At 47.1% G+C, this 25,831-nt stretch overlaps 1 protein-coding gene across 3 annotated transcripts in view; it reads right to left on the bottom strand.

Annotated features, from left to right (window-relative positions):
* The window catches only part of DNM3 (dynamin 3), a 457,675-nt gene continuing 431,844 nt past the window's right edge, over positions 1-25,831 (bottom strand). For 2 of the 3 annotated variants that reach the window (XM_066371509.1, XM_066371510.1), the window contains one exon: positions 6,091-9,721. In XM_066371509.1, coding sequence (XP_066227606.1) covers positions 9,652-9,721 — 70 coding nt within the window. In that variant the 3' untranslated portion in view covers positions 6,091-9,651. Of the gene's footprint in view, positions 118-6,090; positions 9,722-25,831 lie in introns of those variants that run through there. The other variant, XM_066371511.1, reaches the window with a different exon arrangement.

Here is a 25,831-nt window from a genome sequence, read left to right as displayed (position 1 = left end):
AGGACACACAGTGCAAATGACCAGGCTCTTACACACCACGGGCGGCGTGTGGTTGGGGATGGAAGGAGCAGGTGATGGGGTTAGGATGGTCGTCCCGGAACGGCAGGGGGGGGCCGCCTGGTGAAGACAAAACAAAACGAAAAATAACAAAACAACAACAAAACAAAAAAACACAGATGCAGGGGAAGAAAACAATGGTTTGACTTACAGAACAAATCCAAATAAAAGCATGCAGAAATTCTTTCACAGAGGTCAAATTCAAGTCAGACCAAAAAGAGCGTGCAGACACACAGGGGACACAGGGGACTACCATGTAGGGTCAGCTCTTCCCAAGACTTCTCCTGGCCACCGGCCGTGGGCTAGGTGTGGGCCATGTGAGTCCACTGCAGAATCTTGTTATTTTGTACCATGGGTTAAGGAATCCACACAATCACGTTCAGGAGGACTAGGGCCCAGTACCAGAACCGAATACCTTCATAACGCGAGGGTCTGTTTCCCCAGCCCCGACTCTCTGCACGGTTTCTTTCCAAAGATTTCGATCAATGTTGTGAAACCCCCACCGGGGGAGAGGGAGTGTATATAGAAATGTGACAGGGGAAACTGTTTTCAAGATTAGGGAAACGAGAAGGTGTCAGTTAAGTGATCAAAGGAGCTCTGTAATCACAATGCACAAGAGGCCAGGACTGGAGTAAAGGGTCTGTAAGTAAGAATTCGCTCCAGGTGAATATATCCTGATGGGGATGGCCTTTTCGGGCCCAGGGAAATGACAAGGGGGAGGCCTGGTCCTTGGTGACTCCTAGGAGTTTGTAGGATTTCCCTCTAGCTCAGAGCCAGGTGCCTCTGATCAGTTCTGACCTGGGTCCAGGATAAATGAGATTTGGTTTGCTGGTCTTTCTCCATGCCCCTAGCCTGACTTGCATCTTGTCAGGCCCACAGGTTGTGAGAGAAGGTTCCAGAACTGTGCTTCATTTTGACATTAGCCTCCCTGGGGGGTCCAGTGAGCTCTCCAGGGCCATGCACAGCTCTGAACAGGAAAACAGCAGGTCAAATGATGCTTCCTCACTGGTTTCTGGCAGAATCTACACTTTTATTTTTTTAATTCAGTGAGAGGAGGGGAGGCAGAGAGACAGAGCTCTGCATGTATCCCAACCAGGATCCACCCGGCAAGCCCACTAGGGGGCGATGCTCTGCCCATCTGGGGTGTTGCTCATCAATCGAGCTCTTTAGTGCCTGAGGTGAGGCCATGGAGCCATTCTCAGTGCCCAGGGCCAACTTGCTTCAACCGAGCCATGGCTGGGGGGGGGGGGGTAAGGGTGGAGAAGGAGATGGTCACTTTTCCTATGTGCCCTGACCAGGAATCAATCCAGGGACACCCACACGCCAGGCTGATGCTCCACCACTAAGCCAACCTGCCAGGGCCAGAATCAACACTTCAATTTCCTCTTTCTAACCAAACTGGGAACAACACTCAACACTACCGCAAGCTACGGAGCCGTGAGGTTAGCTCGGGTAGAACCCTACTGTCTGGAAGACTTCTTTGGGGCTACTCATCTACACATTTAACAACACAGGTACTCACTCCATCTTACTCTAGTAACACTTCAGTGAGTGGAGCAATGAAGTCTACAAAAAAACAAAAACACACACAAAAAACAAACTTCATCTTCTCTGAAATGTTTACAGATCCCAACATGACGAGGCTATTTCTGAGCAGTGGTTAAAAAGAAAAAAAAAAAAAAAAATCTTACCTCCCCCTAAGTCCAAGACCAATTTTTCTTTGGTCCAATTTAAGCGGGCTACCCCAAAGAGGCCTCCCACCCAGAGAAATAATACAAAAGTTGTTTCTGGCATGTACACCTGTCAGCTGTGGGGGGTGGGGTGGGGTGGAGGATGGTCTGCGAGCCCGCAGCTGCTGATGTGCTGGTAATGGGTGTCCCTGGTGTTCTCATGAAGAAAGGGTAATTAAACTGCAGTCAGGCTTGATGAAATTTATCACCTGCCGGACAAACAGAAACTATTTCTGAGTTCTGAAGGGGCTTTGGAACACTCTAATGACCTCAGTGGGGCAGGAATTTGAGCCATTAAAGGGGAGAAGGGAGTCCTCAGTGCTGAAGGGACACTCAGTTTGCATTTGCTGAAGCACTTTCCTCTCTGTTCTAGTTTGGTGTTCTGATCTGGAAAAGGGGTCAGGAACTCCACGCCTCGGAATCTATTAAGCCGACGGTGAGAATGGTGGCTTTCAACCTCAGAACAACGTTTATCCTTTTCACTTATTCTGTATCTAGCTTTCCTCTTGGGCCTAGAAAAAAAAGCATTGTTGATGGTGACACCATCCACTCACTCGTTCAGAGTCCATCCTGTTATGGGTCTCGGCAGTTTGGGTTTTTCTAGTTCTTTTCCAGAATTTTCTGTATTGCTTACACCGGGCTGAAGTGCTTGGAGGCAAAGTACTGAAAGTAGCTGGACCTTTATTTTATATAAAGAGTTTCCAAGGTACCTCATGCCATTGCTGCCGCTAATGTAACAGTCGGAGAACTGGACTCAAACGCCGAGTCGCTAACACACGTCAAAGCTAACCGTGGGAGCAGTCCCCATTCTGGCAAACCTATACATTCAAGATGATAGTTTCAGGTTACACCTTCCTAAGCTTTCTGAAAAAAATGATCTCCCAGAGTCATTCGGCCACAACAGGAAGGTGAGGAGACAGGAGAAGCTGGGGACAGACCATGGGACCTGGGGCATAATTCATGCAGAAACGCCTCGGATGTTAACAAGAGTGATGGATTAGCCCGCTCTCCTGGCTCCACCTCAGGGCTGCGACCTGGCTCTAGTGTGACATTCCTCTGGCCAGCTCCCTGGGAAGGTCTTCCTCAGAACTGTTTTCTTTTCTGTCACAACCTCCCCAAACCTCTCTGCCCAGCCTTCAGAGAGCTGAGTGCCCTAGGGCGGCGGGCGAGCCTGGAGTCTCAGGAAATTGAGCCAAGAGAGGCCGTACAAATGGGTGTCCTCAGTTCTTCTCTGAGGCCCCTTTCATGAGAGATCAGCCTGGACCCCTTCCTTTACCGGAATAAGATGAGGTGATGACATTCATGTAAAGGAGCTCTTTCTTGGAGAGCGAGAGAAGAAAGTCGTTATCGAAAATTATCCGGACCCTCCACAAGGCTCATGAAGACTCCCTGTGTGGCCCCTCTAAACTGCTTCACGGGCCCTGTCCCCACGCCTGTGACAACACGCCAGGGATCCAGGACGGCCCTAAGCGGGGAGCTCCGGTTGCCCCCTCAGATGACAGTCTACTGAGGTGGTCACCCTCAATGCCTAAAGCCACTGATGCCGCAGCTGCTAAGCCATGCACCTCCGTGAACAAAGCGGCAACGGCCAAGTGAGTCTGAGGAACCTGGAGACACGAACCCCCACGTGGAGAGGCTCGCTGTGCAATCTGATGTTAAATGAAGGTACGGTCTTCCAGTAAAAGAAGACTAAAACATTTTATTTCTAGGCATTGTTTCCTGGGTCCATGTAAACCCAGAAACCCTTGGTGCACGCGTGTGTAAAACTCATCAAAATTTCATGGGATGCACTTTGGGAAACTTTAGCCAACATCTCTTGCATGTATGTATCCTAATTATGAGGCAGCCACAGTGAGAAGAGCACCAACCAATGGCCTTCCAAGTGGCCACGGCAGGTGTGTGCTGTGCCCAGAAGGAGGGGACAGGGGCCACCTTGCCCACACACCTATGTGATTCTCAGCGTGAACTTCAGAGCTCCCAGCAGAAAAACAAGAAGCTGGAATTCCAACCAACTGAGCAGGTGTTTACACTGGTGCCGGTACTATTGTAAAAATACAAATGAACATTTGTTAAATAGTTACAATAAGGTCTTCTGGTTTTGGTCACCTTCACTGGAAACCGCTCTGGATATAGAATGATGCCGTCCAACCCACACCCTCGCCTGCACGATGCCACGTGATTCTCCTCCTTGCTCCCTCTCCGGGGTGACGCACACACTGTAGGCAGGAGTGGCCCCCCCCCACCCCACGGTGTGGAGATGGGACAGAGAAGTGACAACAGGGCAGCGTGGATGAACATAGCAGGGCACACAGAAAGGAAACCAGCGTTTCTCTCCCCCGATCCTTTCCCGTCCCTGCTTTCGGGTGGCCCGGCCGGGGACTACGCGTGTTGGTAAGGGACCAGTCCTCAAAACTCTTAACCAAGAGTCTTTTATTCTCTGGACAGGACGTCAGGGCAAGGATGTGTGTGACTATGGAATGCCCTTCCATTCTCTTAATAATGGAGAAACAGAAGGGGTAACTTCTCCCCGTAGTGACCAGGGAGCAAACAATAGAGCCCACTATTGTCAGGAGCTCCGTATTGTCCATCAGAAGTGCCTTCCGTGGACCTAACATTTGGGCAAAGTACTCTTTCTCCTCCTGCTTCCCAATGTCTCTCATGAACAAGCCTTCATTTGTGACAGCAAAATGTGCCGGTGCTTCTCAGCTGTGTCCCATGGCACCCCCTTAGCTGTGTAAGGTTTGTGTCCTTCTCGAACCTGGTCCAACAAATGACTTTAACTCAGGAATAAAATGTTTCCCACCCTCCTGCCTTTGGTTTTTCCCACTTGTCCCCTTTAAAAACCTCGTTCTCCCCCAAATTCAATGACAATCACGCCAAGGGTGATCATTCTCCAGAGTCGGTGATTCTGGACCGACTCGGTCGAAAGAGTCTTAAATATTTAGAAGCCTCACTCTTTTCCTGATGTGCACAGAAGTGACTTAGATACAGACACAAATGAGGAAGTGGGGAGTCCTCCTTCAAATGTCATCATTTATTTCAGGTTCAGAAATACAGCTTTGGAGTTTCACAATAGGTCCGTGTGACCTTCCAGAACGATACAGGCTTGAGGAACTGGCTTCAAAAAAGTCCACTTACAGAGTCCATCCATATTTCATCAGTAAGAAACCCCACGGGCGCCAAGGAGACAGTGGAAAGTATTCTGGCTCAAATCAATCAAAGAGTCAACAGAGCGGACAAGGCTTTGCTTCCGTACACTGCTTCTTCATGAGAAGGCAAACGAGGAACTTGATTTTTAAAAAAAGGGAGTGGAAGCAAACAGAGACAAGCAAGCAAGCTAGCAAAACACAGGCTGTACATACAGAATTCAACACAAATCAGGTAACGGTGGAATTTCTGGTTTGGAGAAATCATTTTTTAATGGTTTTCTTACCAAACTGGCAGCAGACAAGGCAAGAGGTCAGACAAGAGTCATTTTTATCGTCATTTAAAAAACATTCCATCATGAGCAAAGTTGGAGGAATTGAAGGGGGAAAAAAATAAGAGAAGTGAATGTCTTGGGCGGAGCCACGCATGACACCCAGGCCAGAGAGGTGAGACGTCTCGCCAGCACACCAGGGTGGACAGGTCTCAGGACAAGTGAGAGACTGTCCCGGAGCCTCCCCACCGTGTTCCCTCACCCTCACACATCCTTACACAAAGACACCGAGAGCAGAGCTTAGACGGTGTGTGCTGCAAGACAGCCTTCCAGTTCACAGGGCAGAGCACCAACATAATGTGCAACACACCCACTGGAGCAGGAAGGCTTACGGTGACCTAGAAGACACAGTCGAGCTTTTACGGAAGGGCTGAGCGATCAAGTGAATTAGACATTGTTTCTCTGACATGACCCAGCCTCTCTCCCCTCAGCCTCTGAACTCTCAGCCCGCAATCCTCTCCATGAAATGATACAAAAACCCACAGGGCTTGAGTCTCACATAGTATCGCCCTTCATGGAGGGGGATTCATAGTGCGGAGACCTACTCTTTAGGCTTTATTCTCTATAGATTAAGGAGATGCCTGTCAATTTCAAACCATTATATTGTTTGGAAAAAAAAATGTCTACCTGAAAATGATGATGGATGCCCTAACCCCAAAGTACTAAGGGAAGTCTCCCTTGCATTTTTAGTAAATTTACTCAGAAGACCCACTTCTTTTATTATATAATTGCTGTATTCCTCTACTTTATTTACTTTTTTTAAAAAAACACACTTACTCTAGAGAAAAGATGACTCTGTGACCCAGTTTAGCTTTTTAAGATTCAACTTAACAATCTAAAGAAATGACAGATCCTAAATGTAGATTTCCAGATCTTAACACACTTCTTAGCCAATGATATCGCAAAGGTCCTTTCTCCTTAAGACAGCAGCGCTGTGGCTTTAGATACAAATGCCTGTGGATGTTATCCCCCTGTGTTGTTATGGTAACCATTAGCTTTCTGCCTCTCAGAATGATTACAATCGGGAGAAAATTTTGCGCACCTCACGTACTCCATGAGAAATGAACCACTGTTCCCATGTGTTACAGCGGATTCTCCAAACCAACCTCTTGAATCAGTGCAGCTTAAAAAATATATCCATACCCACACATACGAAGCACATGTATACCTATATATTTACACACATACCCATACCCATATATACAGTGCACATACAATCACACTCATGCTCGTGGCATTTTAACAAGTGCTTTTAATCCTACCTACCCCAAGGGGCACAAAATACATGTCCTCACAGAAACAAATTCACTATGTATGTACTTTTGTATAGAAAGAAACACACATGCATAGAAAAATGTGTTTGTACATAGAAAACATAACATTTATCACATACTGGTATTAGGTCCCATTTCATATTTGAGAATTATGGCTAACGCTATACTAAAAAGTCATAAAATTAACCTATATGACTACTTTTTAATCCTAAATCCAGAAGGCTTATAGTTATATATCACAGGAACTGGTTTCATCAGAACGTTTTGGAATAGATGAGTTTGTGTCTGAACACGTAGGTAATTTGCTAATAGATTCCACTGCTCTTCTATGTTACAAAACACAGCTAAAAGCAATAATCGGAAGAGCCGTTTTGGTAGGCGATTTCTGGAAATGCGATATAGTTGATCTAAATGAACACTATTTCAACAATCTGTCCACAGTTGAGGAACTGGTTATTCCAATTAGTCAAGAAGCATGCAGGATTTTTAGCATCTGACACTAAAATAGATTCATCTACCAAATTGACAAGTTTATTTTTCCAAATCCCAAAACACTGCATGTTTTATTTTGCTATCCTAGACATGATGGAGCTCCATCTATTACACCGACCACATCCCAGATAGGAGGAAGTCACAAGAGACTTGAAGCAGCGTGAACCCTTTAAGCCCCCCCCCCCCCCAAGGACTGACATGAATGCTGTCCATCAAGCTGTGTGCATTTCAGTGGTCCTGACTTCATGCATGAGGACATCTCCCTTGAGCAGGACACCAACCCTCCAGGAAACGGGGTTAACACTAAGCCCATGACATCATGCTGGAAACATTCCCCAGCAGGGTGGCTGAAATTCCTGGGGAGGCTGAGTCCTACCAGAAATCACGCAGAAGTCAACTAGAGCAGAAATGGACCCACCAGGAGAGACTGCTGGGACAGTGACACTCACTGTGGGATTGTCATCCAAGGAACAAATGCCATCATTTATGATTCCATACGATCAGGAAACAGGGACTAGGAAAAAGAATCTCCAATTTCCTTTGACATGGTCGATGCTGCTCTAAGAACACACAACCGTGCTTACCCCAATATTTTGCTTTAATAGGAGGACATTTTTTGAACTATGCAAAGCACAAAACCACAGCACAAAGCCAGAGCTTGGTGCATATAATCTGTGAGCTGCCTCTTTCAGAGAATTCAAAAGAAGAAGTAAGGGAATTCTTCAAAGAGGGGAGTTCATAAAAAATGATCTCACCGTAGATTATTTATTTCAAGGGCTGTTTATTTCCATTTAGCTGTGACTCTTTTAAAAATACTAACGTATGTTTCTTGCACATCTGTTCCCTTCACAAAGAGTTAATTTTTCCCCCAATGTAAAAAAATAAGATACGAGAAGATTGAGGGTTGTGATCTTTGTAAAATCACTTGTAACTTGCCCTTTTTATGAATCGTGAACTCTCTGGTTTTCGCCTAAGTGGGGCTAGCTTGTAACCCTTTAGAATAAGTTCAAAACAATGCCATTCAGCCTGGCGAGTTCTCTTTTTTAATAATGGCTGAAAGTTTTTACTTCATGCTTTATGGGTGTCTGCCTTGGGTATAAACTCCACAGGAAATTAAAGTTAAGTTCACATACAAATCATGTTTGCTGCTTTCAAAGGGAGACATGTCGGCGGGTGGAAGCTGATTTACTCCGGCAGAATATGAAATAGTGTCGCGGGACACCGCTCTTCAGTGGATGCTTGGTCTGCTGTCTGGGAACAGTTAGCAGACGGAATTCCAGGTTGGCTTCTGGCCGTTTCCTACGTGCTAATCATCTGGTCCTAGGTAGTCCAAAAACTCAGCCCCGAGACTGAACTATTAACCCCGAGGCGAAAGGGCTCTTGTAAATTTCAGAAACGTTAGAATTGGCCAATTTGCTTTAGATCTCAATGCCTTAATACCGTTTTCTAGAATGACCTGCACAGCTATAAACGCTGTGAACTCCGCTCCGAAACCACGGCATCTCTAACTAAATTGATGACTTTTTTCATTCCCGGGGGCCCCCTTCTTTAAACGCAATCACCCTATAGTAAGGCTCACCATTTACTAAAATAGCCTTGAAGGGGTAGCAAGTTCCTTTAAGCCTACTGGAAAGATAGGGTCAAGTTTTACATAAGAGAATCACATATCAGCAGAGAATGAGAGGAATATTTTTGCTCCAACCAACCAAATAAATTAAACTGGAGTGTGTTAGAATCAAGGTATCATCAGCCATGCCCAAGATTGGACGAACCCGAAAAAATAAACATTTTCCATGTCAGCCTTCACTGTCACCTAGGAGGAGGCGGTTATATAAATGAATAAAGAAATCACATTTCCCAGATACTTCTAGAGGTGCGATATTTTGCTTCTTCCTGAATTCTGAAATGAACTGGTCCCAGCTATTGAGTGACGACAGAGAAACAAGCTTGGACTCACTGCTGAATGTGCTTCCAGCACGGAACCAAGCCCGGAGGCACCAGAGAGCCCCCGAGAGCATGCCACGTGTTCCCTGCTCCTCCGCAAACTACCTGTGCTGCTGGGAAAAGCTTCATTCGTAAGAAATCCTAATTAAAAAAAAAAAATCACTCCTTAGCAATCTTATGAAATAAAGAGGAAGGGACAGCTCTAACTAGGTAACTACAGAGTAGACAGATACTAAACACACATCACTTCTGTCGGCCAAAACAGATGGTGGGGAAATAAATAGGTATGGCTCAGGTCGAAGCCCACAGTCTGATGCTTCTGAGGAATTGTATCTAGCGGGCTCGCCGGAAGGTAACCTGGGAAACTTCTCCAAAGCAATTTCCAATATATGCCAGGGCAGGCAAACGGTCCCCAGAGTACAACAGGGCTGCCATACAACCTACCTTGGTCAATACGACACAGAAAGCCTCGCAGGGTCAGCAGTGTTCAAGAGTCAAACCCCCAAGGCTCGACATACCATGAGCAATGCAGATGAGTGACGAATGCGTTAGCAAAACCGGTTACTTGCCTACTGACGTCCACACATGCGACTACTCATGATTGACTGCAACGGTTACCAAGGGTGTTGCTTTCGCATAATTCACTGGGAATTAACTGCCACGCCCGACACTTCATTTAGTCTAACAGGGAGGATTCTAGTGGACGGATTATAGTGGGACGAGTTGGTGATGGGGGTGGTCTCCGGCTAGAAAGAGAGAAAGAGAGAGGTAAAGAAACAGGGAGAATATCTAGCAGAAGGTTGTCCCCAAGACACCGAGAAAGAGCCATCACCCACATGCTCATGCACAGACAGGCCAGCAGGAGTGGTTGCCACCTGTAATAATGTTGACGCTGTTAGCTTTCACTCCCCTACCATTTGTTAAAACAAAAATGAGTTGTTTTTTTTCCCCTCCATATGCACATCCTTCTGAAAATGGAAGTCATCCCTCCTACTAATATAAATATTCAATTATTGAAAACTATCTGAAATATACTGCACCCTTCTCAGCCAACAGAGCATGATCACAGCGAGCTAACTGAACCGGGAACTAATAAGGCATCCTGCACTCCGGGAACTGATAACAGGCCTCCAACAATGGTAGGTCTTGAATTATCTCCCTTCATGTCATAGTATCTTCCTCTTTTTCTCCCTGTCAGGATGGTAGTGATCACTTCTCATGGACTTTAGCCCCAGCTTTCTCCAATTTGTTCTAGATATACTTTTAAATTTGCAGGGTCCTAGGAAATCAGAGAATCAAGGTTTTTGGAGTTTGCTACAATAAGTATAAATAGGCTCAGGGTGAGTCCCCAAGTCCCCGAGTCAACTGCAGGACCTCTCATTCCCATCTTGGGTCCTGGAACATTATGGTTAGTAGTAATTTTGCTCACTTGCTGGTTGGTCATGGTGCTTAGTCAGCTGAGGTCGCTGAGTAAACAGGCTCAGGACAATATAATATTATTGTACACGAGAATCTTAACTTTGCCAAGTGATGCTCTTCACTTCCTGAACCCCCACATTAATTTCCTACAATAAATGGAGTAATAAGTCTTAGTGTGTGAACTTGACATTGCGTGCATTATCTTGGGCAGTGGTTTTTATACCCAACAAAATTCAACAGGTTCTACAAATTAAATCCTTTTTTCTCCCATTACTTCTCCCACACAGCTGAAAGACTCCTTTTGGAATGACTCAGACTTGTCTTCTGTGTTGAAAACACTAAATTGATCAAATCAAAATGTCCTTTCTCAGGTATGAAGAAGAGAAGTTAGGAAAGTTAAACAATCATGAAATGTTAAAAAAAAATCAGAAAGCTATAAAATAAAATTAGATGCTCAAGGAAAACATCAAAGCAAAAGAGAGATTATTGATTAATGGTGAAAATACCAATCACTAGGCACAAACTCATAGATGTTAGTGGAGTTGTAAGAGCTTTAAAAGAAAGGCGCATCCTAATTTAACGTCTTATACTAGTCTTATTATTAAGCAAGAACTCAATTTTTGAAAGCGTAATGGGAAATACTTTATAGGCAGAATAACAAAATGAAACCAATCAATACGAGCTGTTTAATTGGAGCAAGCAAGTGAATCCCCTTCCTGCGTAAAGGCTACTGGCTACTGTGACCACCTGAGATGTTCTGTCAGCTCCCTGCTGGGAAAAACCCACCCATAATCCCCCTTTTATCTGTGACCATGCAAAACATGCCTGCTCCTTCCCTACCAGCATAATGCTCATTTTCATTTAAAATGGCCATATTTGTTTAATTTATGTCCTGAATCTTGAATCTGCCTCATTTTCCCCTTTGATGAGAAGGTTCTGGAGGCCAGAGGTCATGTCCACTTGACTGGTTTCATACAGTGTTTAGCATGTGTGCATCTCAACGTCCTTTGGTCCATCAGCTGGAACAGATAGTCGTCCTTCAAGACCCACCTCGGTGAAGTCTTCTCTGAACTCCCTTCCCCTCTCTTGATCCATTGCTCCTACAGCATATCCACCTGACTCAATAGCACATTGAATCCTAATTAGGTTTATGTTTTTCCCTCCGGTTAGAAGTGGGCCATGTCTTTCTCATCTTCATAGTCCTGCAGTGTTTATCCTAGTGCTTGTCATTCAGCCACTGAATGGGTGACAACTGGATAAGTAAAAGTTACTCCTGGGGTAAGAAACAACTTATAAGTAAGAGCTTGTGATAGCCATAGGCCTTCTCAAGACACAAAGGTATTTGATTAATAAGTGATTGCTATGGCAAAACAACCAACCAACCAACCAACCAACCAACCAAAGGAAAAACTACAGAGACATGCAGGATTTTTGGGAACTCTACCTATAAAGTATTTGACTGCGGAGGACCCGGGTTCGATTCCCGGCCAGGGCACATAGGAGAAGCGCCCATTTGCTTCTCCACCCCTCCGCCGCGCTTTCCTCTCTGTCTCTCTCTTCCCCTCCCGCAGCCAAGGCTCCATTGGAGCAAAGATGGCCCGGGCGCTGGGCATGGCTCTGTGGCCTCTGCCTCAGGCGCTAGAGTGGCTCTGGTCGCAATATGGCGACGCCCAGGATGGGCAGAGCATCGCCCCCTGGGGGGCAGAGCGCCGCCCCTGGTGGGCGTGCCGGGTGGATCCCGGTCGGGCGCATGCGGGAGTCTGTCTGACTGTCTCTCCCTGTTTCCAGCTTCAGAAAAATGAAAAAAAAAAAAAAAAAAAAAAAAAAAAAGTATTTGACTGCTCAGTTCTTTAGTAGATGTTTGAAATAGTAGGTCTCCGGTCCTCATGGAGTTTAATAAATAGTCATATAGCCTACAGAAATGTATTCTTAGCAATTAAGCAGTTATGGGGGGGAGGGGGCAAGAGAGTTGGCTGGAACTTGAACTTAAAGAAGGAAGACTCTATTAGAAGATTCAATAATGGGTGAAACTTAATTAGGGAATTTTATTTGAAAAAAAAATTTATATTTAAACTATAAATTCAGTGATAAGCGGGATTCAGCGTGGCACAGTGGACCAGAAATTGTGTCATGCACATGAAATAGCTTGGACCAAGGATTGCAGCCAAAGAGGGAAGGGAATAAGACTGGGTTCTTTCCTAATCCCTTTGTTCTGGGCTCCAACGTCCTTCCTCAGTCTTTCCTGACCATCCTCCCCACCAATCACTTCGTGAGGTTTGTGTGTCTCACAGCACCCAGCCCTGTCTTCCATTACGTATTCATGGTCATTGCCCGTGTTCTGTCCTCGCAGGAGGCCCCCTGAGAGCTGAGCCCACACAGTCTGTGTTTATCCCATGTCTTCAGCGTTCACAGTAATGTGATGAGAAGGTGGTGAATAGAAAAATTACTGAATAACAGACAAACAAGTGCAGGGAAAGTGCCTCAGCAGAGATGCTTGGCCAGGACGGAGGACAGGCCAGGTCAAGAGGAGGAGGGTCAGTGAGGCCAGGACACACACCCGGAGGCCTAGGTCACAGGCTTAGAGTTGGGGCATCAGTTTGTACAGAAAGAATCCGAATCAGAAGTCAGAAGATGTGGATTCCAGCTCCCATCACCAGTTTGTACAATTACCAACCCACTAACTGCGCCCTGAGCCTCAGTTTTCGCACATACAACACAGGAAACTCAGCCTAGGGAACGTATAACATGCCTCCCGGTTTGCACGGCCTATATTACTCATTGGGATCCTACTACGGGCACTGCATTAGGTTGCCCGCTTTTAAGGACTCAGAATCTCTTCCTAGTGGAAGACAAGTGTGATAAGACAGATATGTGAGTGGCTTTACTATATAGCCCACCCCCCTACCGCCCCATATAAAGTGGAAAAAATAGGGCAAATTGTTGTCATTAATACTTGGAGCTTGTAAATACAAGAATGTGGTCAAAGCAGGGCAAATAGGATGGTAAGTGCATCAGATAAAACTGGAAAGTTGTTAAGGGAATGCAGGTCAGTCATGAGGCTAAAGGAACCAGAAGTTCAGTGATGAGGATGGAAGGGAGGAATTCAATGCTGGGGAGAGAGTAGAAAGGGTTCAATACTTCTGATGGTCCAGCAACTGCTCATGAATCTCCTCCCTGACTCCCAGACCATACCGAGGGGACAAGAGAAAGACAACAGTTATGGGCAGAACTTAGCATGGTCTTTGGCTCATAGCTTTTTTCCCCACAAAAATAGATCAGAGTACCTATGCGTTATGAATTTTCCAAAGGAAACCCTAGGGCTGTACATTGAATAGACACAGCATACCTGGGTGGCGGTTTCATGGTTGAAAGAATGAAAGATAAAACTTCTATCACGTCCTCTCAAAATAATTAGGACATTCATAAAATGCTCCCAGTTTCAGGTAAAGTAACTCATATATGTACTTAGTAACTTTAAAAATCCTACAGAGTCCCTAACCCTCCCGGAAGAAATGAGCACCATGTTATTTCTTTTAAAAATATCCCTAAATATCTCTATATAAAACTCCACTAAGGGAGCAGTTCTGGAGGAGCATGAAGTCGTTCAGCATGAATTTTCTTAAGTAACGCTAAGACGTTTGCCAATGTCAACACCAGAAAAAATGTTTGAGGTTTACTGTTCAGGTTCATTTCAGTGGTCCAGTTCCTAACCATTCAAAGAGTTTCCAAAGATATTCACCTCCTGAGACAGTTTGTTTTGGGCAACACAGAGTTATTTGTTTTGTGCCAAGTTTTCCTGGCTGCTTTGTTCAGCGACAGGCTTCATTTAGTGACCCCTCACATTGAAACGCAGCAGCGAGCATTGCTTAGTGTTTATTGTAACACCGTGTTGTGTGTGGGCAGTTTATGGTTACAATAGAAGAGCCACGTTTCTGCTTTCAAATCAAAGGGAAAGATGTAGAACTCTAAGTCACATTTGTAGCTAGAGGGATGGACCGTTTGTAGTCTTTTGGATAATGACAAACTTTGTAAGAAAGTCAAAGGCTCACACAGGGTGGGTGGCAGGGAGAGGGAGAAACTGACTTACCAGATAAGAGAGAAGAATGTATAATGGATCTTACTGTTTCTTGCCTCTCTCCTAAGAATGGAAGAACTAACATTTCACCCGCTCTTCATTGGGTTGGCTGGTTCAGACTATTCACAACATGAGGCTGACCTTGACCTGGGTTGGGGGAGGGGGTGATAGGGCAAATGGCTTGGGTGCATCAGGACGTGGGAGAGGGGCAGCCACCTTTACATAACTGCCTGCCCCTCCTCCTCCTCGGAGTGGGCTGTGGGAATTCCCTGGGTGGTAAGGGTAGGAGCTGGACTGGGTCTCTGTGGCTCCATGTCCCTCCTTTCCTCTCTCCTGCTGGCCCGTCCAGGCTTCTCCCCACTGAGCAGTTCCTCAGGGATACTCCAGCGCAGTGCTTCCCCAGCTGGGCAGTGCGCCTGAGCTCCCTGGGGGGGTGGGCGGGGGGGGGTGTTGTTAAAACACAGCTCTCTGGGTCCCGCACAGAGTTCTAAGGGGGTGAGACGCTTCTGGCACATTCCCAGATGGTGCCAACGCTGCTGCCGCTGCTCATCCCGGGATGAGGCTGTTGGAACCACTGGCCTACAGCATGACCCCTGAGGCGGACCTTACTTTATTGTAGTAATTCAGTCCCTTCGCCAGATAAGGTACAAGCAATAAGAGAAAGTGCTCGGATGAAATCTTAAGGATGAAAAAAATGGTTGTAAAGATACTCTGGTATCTTCGGGAATGAGAGACTCAAGCAGGGATCTAATTGGTGTTGGGTTTATTTCATTGAAGACCAAGACACTGTCCTATGGTGGTCCTTCTGCTTGTCGCCGCCGGAAGGGTGACGACTTGCCCGGGAGAGCTCGCACAGGCGGCCAGCATCGGCACGTGCGTTCCACAGTCTCATCTTCCGAGAGGCTGTGGTTGAAGTCCGACCTAATTAGTTAGCTAGGTGGACCTCGCTTTTAAAAAAATAAAAAGAAACCCCTGAAAAAGAAAAAAAGATGTCCAAAGACTGGCGCTTCTAGAGGAATGGTATCTGCTTAAGAGGGTAGTTATTTGCATTAAAAAATACGCAATAGGCTTCTTTCATACCACAAGTTCTACTTATTCAATATAATAAAAGCTTTAGAATATCACTGCCTCAAAAATTCAGCTTACATATAATTACATTTAGGATCTTGGGAGAGTTATCCATCTCAGGTGTTTGGGAGTCATGAGAATATGATACCAACTTGCCTGATTTTCTTATCTTTTTAATGAAACAGGTAAAAAAAAAAAGGGGTTTGTCAACTAAACCACAAGAAATAAGACACCTTCTTTCTTTTGTCTACATCTAGTGAATTTCTCCCTCCCTTCCCTCCTTTCCTCCCTCCTTCCTTCCTTCCTTCTTTTTTTTCATTTAGTAGAAGAAGAGAGGCAGAGACAGACTCCCACATGTGCCCCAACCAGGATCCACCCAGCAAGCCCACTAGGGGGCAATGCTCTGCCCATCTGGGGCCCTTGCTTCCTTGCAACTGGAGCCATTTTTTAGTGCCTGAGGTGGAGGCTATGGAGCCATTCTTAGTGCCTAGGGCCAACTCACTCCAATGGAGCTGTGGCTGCAGGAGGGGAGGGAAAGAAAGAGAGAGAGAGAAGTGAGAGGGGGTGGGGTGGAGAAGCAGATGGTCACTTCTCCTGTGTGCCCTGACTGGGAATCAAACCCAGGACATCCACACGCTGGGCCGAACCTCTACCACTGAGCCAGCCAGTCCGGGCTGGTGAATTTCTTAAAGAAATACAAAAACTATTTCTGAGTTTTCTAAAATCATGACAAGCGTCTCTCAAAGGGGGCTCTGTTAAACTCATCTGTTGAACCAGCTTCAGACAATAATGGCTCTGGTGGTATCTACGAGCTGGGTTAGAGGATGCCTACAGTACCCCCCTCAATTCTCTTCAATTACTTAATCTTTGCATCACTTCTTAAAGTTTAAGGCACATATGCATAATTTACCATCTTAACAACATCGTAAACTCCTTATGCACTGAGGTTACACCTCGTCCTGCTCGCAGCCTTCCACAGTTCCTGCAGAGGGCAGTGTTCCAACCAGGAGTTCAGAGAACACAAGTGAGTGAATACACCCAAGGATAAATCAGATAGGAGGGTACCTCCAGGGTCAAATGGAAAGACAACTTGCTCTGATCCAGGACTTCCTCTTGTGAATGTCTGCTCAAAGAGGACAAATTATGGGACAAAGTATTTTAAATGTCAACGTTTGCTTCTTATTTTGAGCATTTTCCCCCAACAAAACAAATTTTACATGTGTAGAACATATAAGGGTAAGCTCAGAAAAATGCTGGAACAGTCATGATTTTGTCCATATGGAAGATAATATTTTGTAACTTATTATAAAAAATACTGTAGGATGCTATCCAGCATATATTTGGCCCGCTCAGCTGTAGCAATAGAGTAAGCCAATGCTGTTCATGAATAGTTTACAGTAGATGCTGGAAGGAACATAGGACTTGGAGTCCATTTAAAGGGTTTCAGGAATTCTCTAATGTGATTCTTGCTACATCTCCGAGCCAGCATTTCCTTCCCCTGTGAAAACCAACCCCTGATTTTATAACGTATGTCATTGGGAAAGTATGAATCGATTGATGGAATTTGAAATAAGAACATAAGGAGAAAAACAAGCCCGTGATTTTTATTTGATGATACAAACCTATAATATCCTGTATAAATTAGGCTCTGAGATAAATGGTAATGTAATCTACCTTGGCAGTCTTTCTTGGCATTACCTTGAATACCTAACCTGGACTTCATCCACAGGGATGGTACTGCTACATCCACTTCTGTGGGGGCAAAAAAAGGCCACTGAAAGAATGACTTGCTCACGTTAGCTCTGCTCGGTTTATGATGATTCGTCAAAAGAATTCTGCAACGGCCTTCACTCGGCAAGGTTTTCAATAGACTAGGACAAGAGGGAAACTGGTTGCGTTTAAACTGTTTCCTAAAATACCCGCAAGAGGGGGGCTCATTCCAAAACATATTTTGACTAAAGATTGCGTGGCAACTCATTTTGTAGTTTTTCATTCCCTTGACGAGCCCTGTTTATGGGTGCGGCACTGTGTGAAGACATCGAGGTTTGGAAATACAGATAGTCATGGCCCAGGAATTTCTAGTCAAGATGGGGGGGGGGGCAAATCAACAGTGACCACAGTGGGACCAGTGCGATGACAGGATGATGTCTGGGGAGCTGGAGGGACACCTGGAGTCTGAGCCTGGGGTTGGGAAGAGGCTGGGGATGTGGAAGGACGTCCTCCAGAAAGCAGGGACGGGAGAGGCAACCGGCCTTCCAGAATCAGGAAACAGTACGTGCGAAGGAAAGAAAGCTAGCAGCGCCGTCGGCTGGAGAAAGCTGGTGTCTTATTCTTCGCCACATGTGTCTAAGCTGCTTGTTTTGCTCCAAGTGTCCTGACTCAGAAAGCAGATAGATGACTTAGGGAGGGTGTGTAGTTGTATCAGAATGTGATTCCTACCAAGCGCTACTTTTGAGATGGATGGCCTTGTTACGTTTTCAGTCCTGCACTGTATCACGGACAGCAGACAAGCTGGGTAGAGAAACAGCCTGAAGGACTGTGGAGAAGCAGAAGGCCAGGGGACGGCCCTGAGAAAGCCACGTGGAGAGAAAGAATACGGTTTTTAAAGAGGTTTGTGCACACAAGGCTGTGGAATGAAGTTAGGCAGCATCCCTTCAGATGACTTTTTTCCTTCTCTCTGTCTCTCTTTCCCTCCCTCTCTGCCCTGTCCCTCCCTTTTGAGAAATTCCCTAAGAGATCTCCAAGGACTTACATGCTGTAGAAACCTGGTCCCACTGACGGTAGCCGGGGGAAAACGTTTCCTCGTTTTCTGTCCGACTCCCACCCAGGCACCGGGGGAGGGGCAGGCCCACCCCGCGGGGCGGCTGTCTGCGAGGAGGGGGAGGCCAGATAGGAGGGGCTCAGAAGGAGCTCCCGGGAGAAGCACGCCCACCTCTGAGATGCACCATCCTTTGTCACATCAAGTCAGGGAGAAGAGAAACAGTGGTGGGGGTCAGGTGGGGAGGAGAAAACATTGCTGGGAACCTCTGTATAAAAGTGTGACCTTCCTTTCGTCTGGGGGGGGGCATGGCAAGACTTCTGCCCCCTTTTCCCAGAGAGAGGGAGAGCCTTTCAGGCCGGAGAATCTGACTTGGGCCTCACCTCAGAGAGTGTAAACATGCATTTAGAAATATGGACGGAGACGTGAACTCTCCAAGTCCTTATATATTTTTGAAACAAACAAACAAACAAACAAAACAGAGCAGGAGACATCTAAAGGTTTATGTTGCACCTATGTTTCAAGTCAGCCTGACTGTGAGGCCCGGGGAAGGGAAAGACCAGTTGTAAATGCACTGCCTGATGCTTTTCTAGTCGCTGCCATCAGTCCCAGCGGCAGAGAGCAGACAAAGAGCTGCCCTGGACTCCCTACAACCCCAGCGATTAAGAAACACGCCAGCAGGAGGAGCTCTAACATGCCTCAGCGCTCGGATATAAAAACCAAACACGAAGTCGAAAGCAAACAAACAGAGAAAGGCAGGCTGTGTGCCTCGCAAGCTGCCATCCCAGGGAACAAACATGTGACTGAGTCCAATTAAATGCTCAGTGCAAAGCCAAGTGATGAGGCCGGCGGGGACAGGACGACCCACATCTGCTCTGTCCGCCCTCCGATGGGAGGCAGCCACGCTGGGGCTGGGGCGTGCCCTGAGCTCTTGCAAAAGATGGGGCAGAAGGCCGACGCTGGGCACGGCTAGAAGTCATTCTTGCCCTCTTTTAAGTGTCATATTGTTTCTAAATGAGCCCTGGACTCTGGCTCAAAAACCACATTTTCTTTGGTGGTTGAAGGAACTACGAAAACTCCTAAGTGTTCCGCCTACTTTACTCAGTGGTTTGTTGGGCTCTTTTCTTTTCTTTTTTTTTTTTTTAAATGGGGGAAATGCTGTGTTTGTAAAAACTGGTGCTAAAAGGGCAAGGAATCATAAGTCCCCTGGGCCATGTGAAAAGTCTGCAGAAAGAATTAAAGCTTTCTAACACACACACTCACACACACACACACACACACACACACACACACACACACACACACACATACCCCAACTAGAACACAAAGAATTTACTCAGGAAAACCGAGAGGAGTCTATGACTTTAACAGTTATCAGATTTGGGGGGTCAGACTTTCCATTTCGGAGAGTGTTGTGGGAGCTGACGTCCTGGGCGTATAGGATGATCCGAATTACCTAACCTGGAGGAAATTCTCAAACAGACCCTTCTCATCTTGAGCCAAGAAGAAGTCAAACTTTTTGTTTTACACCTTAATGGTATGCCCACATTTAAAAGTTTTACACAAGCTCCCACAGAAACTTTTAACTAGACCGACTCAGACCAAAAGTCACTAAATAAAGCTAGTCTAGACGGGGAAAAAAAAAAATCTATGAAAACCATATGTCTTTGAGGCATTTGTCTTGCAAAGAACTGCCATCGTCCTGGAGAAAAGGGCTCACAGAATATGCACTCAGGGAACACCCTGCGCGAATGACCACGGGGGCCGCGCTGACGGGAACGGCCGGCCCGGGCTGGAGAAAGGAAAGCCAAGCACGCTAACAAATGAGCCTCTCCCCTCCGTCTGCACGCATCCCTGAAAGAGAGGCCCGGGTAGATGGGATTCCTATTGCCGTTGATTCTCCAAGGGATCAAAAAACGTGCGCAGTTCTGTCCCTCTGCGCTCCTACAGAATGTTCAATCAGGGATCTCAGAGCAGCTCTGCTCCCTCTTGCAGGAAACTCTCTTGAATAATGTTGTACGTGGACGAGGCCAAAAAGCCAGAACATTCTCTTCTGATCATTACCTCATCCTTCTGGTCTGCCAAACACAGCTAGGAGGCAGGTGTCCAACCTAAGGAACCGGAGGCCGACAGTCCTCAGTGACTGGGGGTCGGGCCCGACGGAGAGTGTGGCGTGTTGGGGGGGGGGGGGGAAGGACCACGGTGCAGACCCAGGGCGCAGGGAGGACACAGGAAAAAGGAACGGTCTCAAACCTTCCCTTCCTGACTTGACGCTACCTTCTGAGCTGGGGATGATGGTCAGGGCTACTACCTTCGTAATTCGGGCTACGTATTTTTACATCTCAAACGCTATGAAATCCACGGGGGGGGGGGGGGAATACCCCAGAAAATCAAACTTTCTAGATTAAAAAAATAACATTTTAACAGAAAACTGAGCAGTCTGGGGAGACAACGGAAGTCTTTGCAAATTGCAAAGATGCTTTGGGACCCTTAGGAATACGGTTCGAAGATGTCTAGCTGCCCAGGGAAGAGGGTTTTTGGAACGAGAGTAACCATGACTATTGGCACGAGTGCCACGTGCTGATCAGTCACCTATAGGACTCTGAACAGACAGTATATCTAGAACAGCCACAAAAGGAGAGAAGGTCCTGGTGGGAGCAGGTGAGAACAGTGAAAGAGAAGGGACCCTATCAGATGTCAACAATCCTGCACCAAAGGTTTCAGCAAAAACGAGAGACACGATTTCAACGTGCTTACTCAAAGACCTGGTGCCGTACGAGGAGTTTTCAGTGCTTTTATCAGTTGTCAAGTATGAAGTGTTACGCTGGCAATGGCGGTAACTGAGAGCGTTTGAAATATGAAAACAAATCAACCAAGCATGCCAACAACCCTCATTATAGCTTCCTAAGCTGAAGAATGGGGGCATTTAGGTGAATGAGCGTCTACTGATGAGTCCCAAGGATTTTTCTGGTCCGTGGAGTTCCGTCCTGAGCGTTCTGATACTACTATTGTTAGAGGTAGAACTCCAAGTTTACTTCTCTCCTCCACCCCCTGCCAGATGGCATGTGGCTTTATTTTGACTTTAGACCCAGATACGTGGGGGCGCAAATTACAGCAGTGGCTTCTCTAGTTAACACATTGACTAATGTTCCCTTAATTTTCCACCCCAAGAGGCAATCATTCATTAAGGTAGAACTGGCCTCCCAGGAGGTTTTATTATTTTAGTTACTAACATATTTTCCAACACTACTAAAGAAGCAAAAATAAACTCTCATTGTTTTTATTTTATTTTTTTAAAATAACTAGACCTTTTTGTGTGTTTCTATAGCTTCTCCACCATGGTCAAAAGGTAGAGCAGCGGGCAGACTTCTGGCTGAGGCCCTTGAACGTGACACTAAGGTGAGATCTATTCGAGGGGGGGACTTTTGCTCTTAAAATCGACTTTGAGAATCATCCTAATATAAGCCTTAAAAAAGTACACATGGTTTGGATATATCTTACATAAATATTCATTCTCCAAGCAGAATAATTTCATGTTAGTCCTGCCCTGGGCTGCGCAGGACCCTTAAAAGTCTTCGTCACCTCCTGCTCTCCTGAGAGGCCTCGTTCTGGGAGAAGGCGGTCTGTACAGACCAAAATAAACCTAGCTATGGCTGCCTCACAGAACCCTAAAACTACACACAGGTGGTCTTTACACGGTGGAGGCCCACCGGTAGATGTGAGTGTAAAAGCAGCTCATTTCCTGCCACTACCCCGGGGGTTCCCTGGTGGTGAATCATCTGGTTGGTGGCTATCCGCCTCTTCACCTTCTTCTCTTAGTTGATTCATTAGCGTACACACACACACACACCAGGGAAGGAATGGAGCTTATTTCTAAATTTCATATTAACTGGCACCCTGACTGGGTTCCCAGAAGAGCAGTACGAGGAGCACTTCCGTCTTATCCCATTTTTCTGTCTTTAAAGGGAAATGCGAACTTCACAAAGACTTGGGACCCTCCGTGGGTCTGAGCATCTTAAAATCTCAAGGGCCCTTGCCGCCGCTCCCAGGGGACTGAGGACTCTGTGACTCGCTGTAGGGACTAAGCATTTTTTCCCGCTCTGATCCCGGGGTGGAGCGCACTCTCTCTGTACAATTCACGCGAGCTGACGGTTCTGACTGGGAAGCAGGGGTGGACGTTTCCTAGGGTTTATGGGAACAGTTGGAACATAATTCCAGAAATTAGAGCACTTGTTATTTGTGGTTCTGTCTATCATGTGGCTCTAATGGCCGCAGGCAGCCAGGGAGGAGGGCAGGACCGCGCTGTGGGGAGGCGGCTGCCCAAACGCCTTGTGGCTTCAGACTCCGTCCTACATAGCTCTTCTATTTTCGGTCAGGGCGGCCATGCGATCTAAGCTTCCTCCAAATACCGATAAAGTGGCGTCAACAGACACATGGATGCTCCCAGACCCGAGGCTCTCCTGACACCAGCCCCTTCCCTGAATTCAAAAACGCTGGTGGGACCCAAAGCTCGATGCTGTTTTGGCAATGGCAGTGGCTGAGCCAGAAGGATTTCATTTGGCCATGAAAGGGTGCAGATACGTGTTGAGCTTTGGAGGCTCCCCCAGACAACGGTTACAACTACGTCAGCTCGGGCAGTGCAAGAATTTCAGCACTGGGCATTTTAAAATCCTATGTTGAAGCGGCAATAAAGTTGGGACCCGCAGACAAAAGCTATCAAGCCCTCAGCTTACAGCCCTAGCGCCCTCCTCGTGTTGCTGGAGTTGGGCCTTGAGAGAATATTTCTGAGGGGAAGAAGAGGCATTTCTGTTTTCCTGGTGAAAGTCCCAGCTGCTGGCGGGCTAGAGCAACCGTAGGCGTCTGTCAGCTCCACGTCTAACCGTCCGCCGTGGAGGAGGAGGCGGAGGGGAGGGGGAAGCCCCCAGCAGCTCATTCTTGTCATTTTCTGCTGGGATAAAATTTAAGGGTGGAAGAAAAAAAGGCAGCAGGAACTACATTGTGCCATGGCCGTGGAAGTCACTGAAAACCATGTGTGCTCGTGACTGTCCAGACGGGAAGGCTTTCCCTGTAAAATCATTATTTTTTTCTACAGCGAGGGAGACAAAGGGGGCGGTGACGAAACAAGGTCGAGCATGTGTGCCTTTAGACGGTGTGCCTGCCGACATTGGCTGGAATTTTTTTCTTTGATTTGCTTTGAACTGACATCAGCTTGTCTATAGGACCACCCAGCAGGCGCCCATGGGCGACCATTCACTGCTGACCGGCCACGGGGAGAGAAAGGGTCGTCGTCCTGTGTGTTTTTCCTGGGTCGGCGACTGCGCGGCCAGACTCCCGCCGGGGCCATCTCCCTTCGTGGATCAGATCAAGGGAAGCCCCGCCCCAGGCTGGGCACCCTGAGCCTCAGAAAGGCTTTGTCTGTAACGGTGGGAGCTTAGCGATTTAGGGCCCCACAGAGGACAAGGTTAGAGCATTTGCTATGATGTGTCCTGGGACACGGAAGCAGCTATGTCTGATGACCACCAGTGACCACTGGGCCACCGGGGCAATATGGTGACATGAACTGCTGCCTGCCACCTGCATGGTGTTGCTGGACCTTGCTTCTTGTAGATTCTTTATTTAACTGGTTTTCTTCTTCTCCTGCAGCCCTGACATCTGGGAAAGTGAGACAGGGGACAGGCTGAAAACAGAGGGGCCCTCGGAAGTCTTTCGCGGGTTCTGGCCCCCCGAATGCTTGCAGTTCTGTTGCTGGGCCTGGCTGGCCAGATGGCCGGCCCTTCTGAACCATGGCAAGATGCAGATGGCCGTGTCAGGTAGACTCAGCTGGCCGGGCCCAGGGAGGAGACCGCTGGGCTCCTTGAACTTTCGCTGAGACCAGAATGAAGTCCGCCCGGCCTTGCAGAACGAAAGCCCTGGCATGAGCCACTGACTGGTTCCCCTCGGCGGGCTCTCGTGTTACCACCGGAGTCGTGGAACTGGAATGATTTGGACGGGATAGTCAATTGAGGGGCTTGAATTAAATTGGACGTTTTCTTTAGCGACCTGCCTGTGGCCAGATTTCTGTTTTCATCAAAATATATTGAGCACCATGACAACTCCTGTGGACCCTGCGACGGATTAACGACACGCGGGATTTCGGCAACAGATCCTGGAGCAGGGCAGCCTCACAAGAGGCCTCAAACACTAAGCATCAGGAAGAACACCTCAGAGTGGCTTCTATTCTTGGCAGTCACACCTTTTAAAAAATTCTTTGCTTGACTTCTTTTTCTCTCTCTCTCTTTTTTTTTAAAAACCAGCTGCTAAAAATAAAAACTGTTCCCTAAAAGATCCAAATATCAAATCATGAATTTACTTGTTTGTTCATGGGGAAGGGCGGTTAAGAAAATAAGAGAGCTCGTGGCTGAAATCAGAAATCAAAAGACAAATTCACCATTTGTCTGAATGGCCCCCAGCAGCTAAACGGAGTCACACACTCTCACAGGGCTGCCGAGGGGGGAGCATGTCAGGACGGTCCCAGGACGTGACTGTGGGGTGGGGGGGATCAGACACAGGCTAGTCACACCAATCACTTAACTGTCCGTGGACCCGGAGTGGAGCCTCCCCCCACCCCCAAGGTTTGGCTGCTTTGTCCTTCATGGCACCAAACTTTGAAGTTAGGGATGCAAAGACATCCCTAACACGATTCATGAGAACCGTGGGCTTGTCCTTACTCAGACTTGGGGAGACTGGCTGATACAACAAAAACAAAACAAGGAGAGCCCTCCCTGTGGAGTGAAAGGGACCCTGTGTCAACGGTCCATGAAGTCAACGTCTAGAATACATAAAGGAGAGAGAGCCGGCAAGGTCAAGTGTTGACCACGAAATTACACTACACTGTAAAGAGAACCAAACGGCTTTTCCCTCCGTAAAGAACAGACTATGAGCGCACAGAGGGTCTCTATGTGGGGGGATTTCTATAGCTTTCGGCTCGGATGGTTCTGCAGTAAGTTACTGACAATGTGGCGCTGTAGGGAGGCTCACTGCATGCCCCCTGAAGTCTGGAGAACCGCCCACGTTGCAGGACATGCGTGGGAAACCCTGGGATCATCCCGACGCCCCTCCAGGGCCATCCACACGACGCGGGGCGTCAGCTTCCGGGCAGGGCTCACCAGAGACGTTCAATGGAATGTTTCTTGGTCTCCATGCTGTGTTTCTGTCATGTGGATGAGTTGGTGTGAGAGCCAGAGCCTTCCCTATGATTCAGTGTTGCCATTTCCAACAAGACACCACCAGCCTCGGTGAGGCGGGTAGTTACAAGACAGGGCTTCTACTTTTTCAACATTTTTAAAAATAGAAGATGGAGTGATGAGGTCAACGAAGTTTGCTTTTCCTTGGAGAGAGACCCCTTCCTCCTCCCCATATCCCCTTCTGACCATTGCAAAAGAGCTCAGCCCAAGGAAAAGGGGTGGGGGGAAGACAAATGAGTGAAATAAGGCCAGAGTTGGCTGCTGCCAGGAAAAACACTCGGACTCAGTTCATTTGTTCTGTCCACGTCCCAAC

Source organism: Saccopteryx leptura, chromosome 2, assembly GCF_036850995.1.
Source record: "Saccopteryx leptura isolate mSacLep1 chromosome 2, mSacLep1_pri_phased_curated, whole genome shotgun sequence".
Classification (NCBI taxonomy): Eukaryota; Metazoa; Chordata; class Mammalia; order Chiroptera; family Emballonuridae; genus Saccopteryx; species Saccopteryx leptura.
The sequence above is the reverse complement of the archived record's forward strand: the minus strand, read 5'-3'. Positions and strand labels throughout refer to the sequence as shown.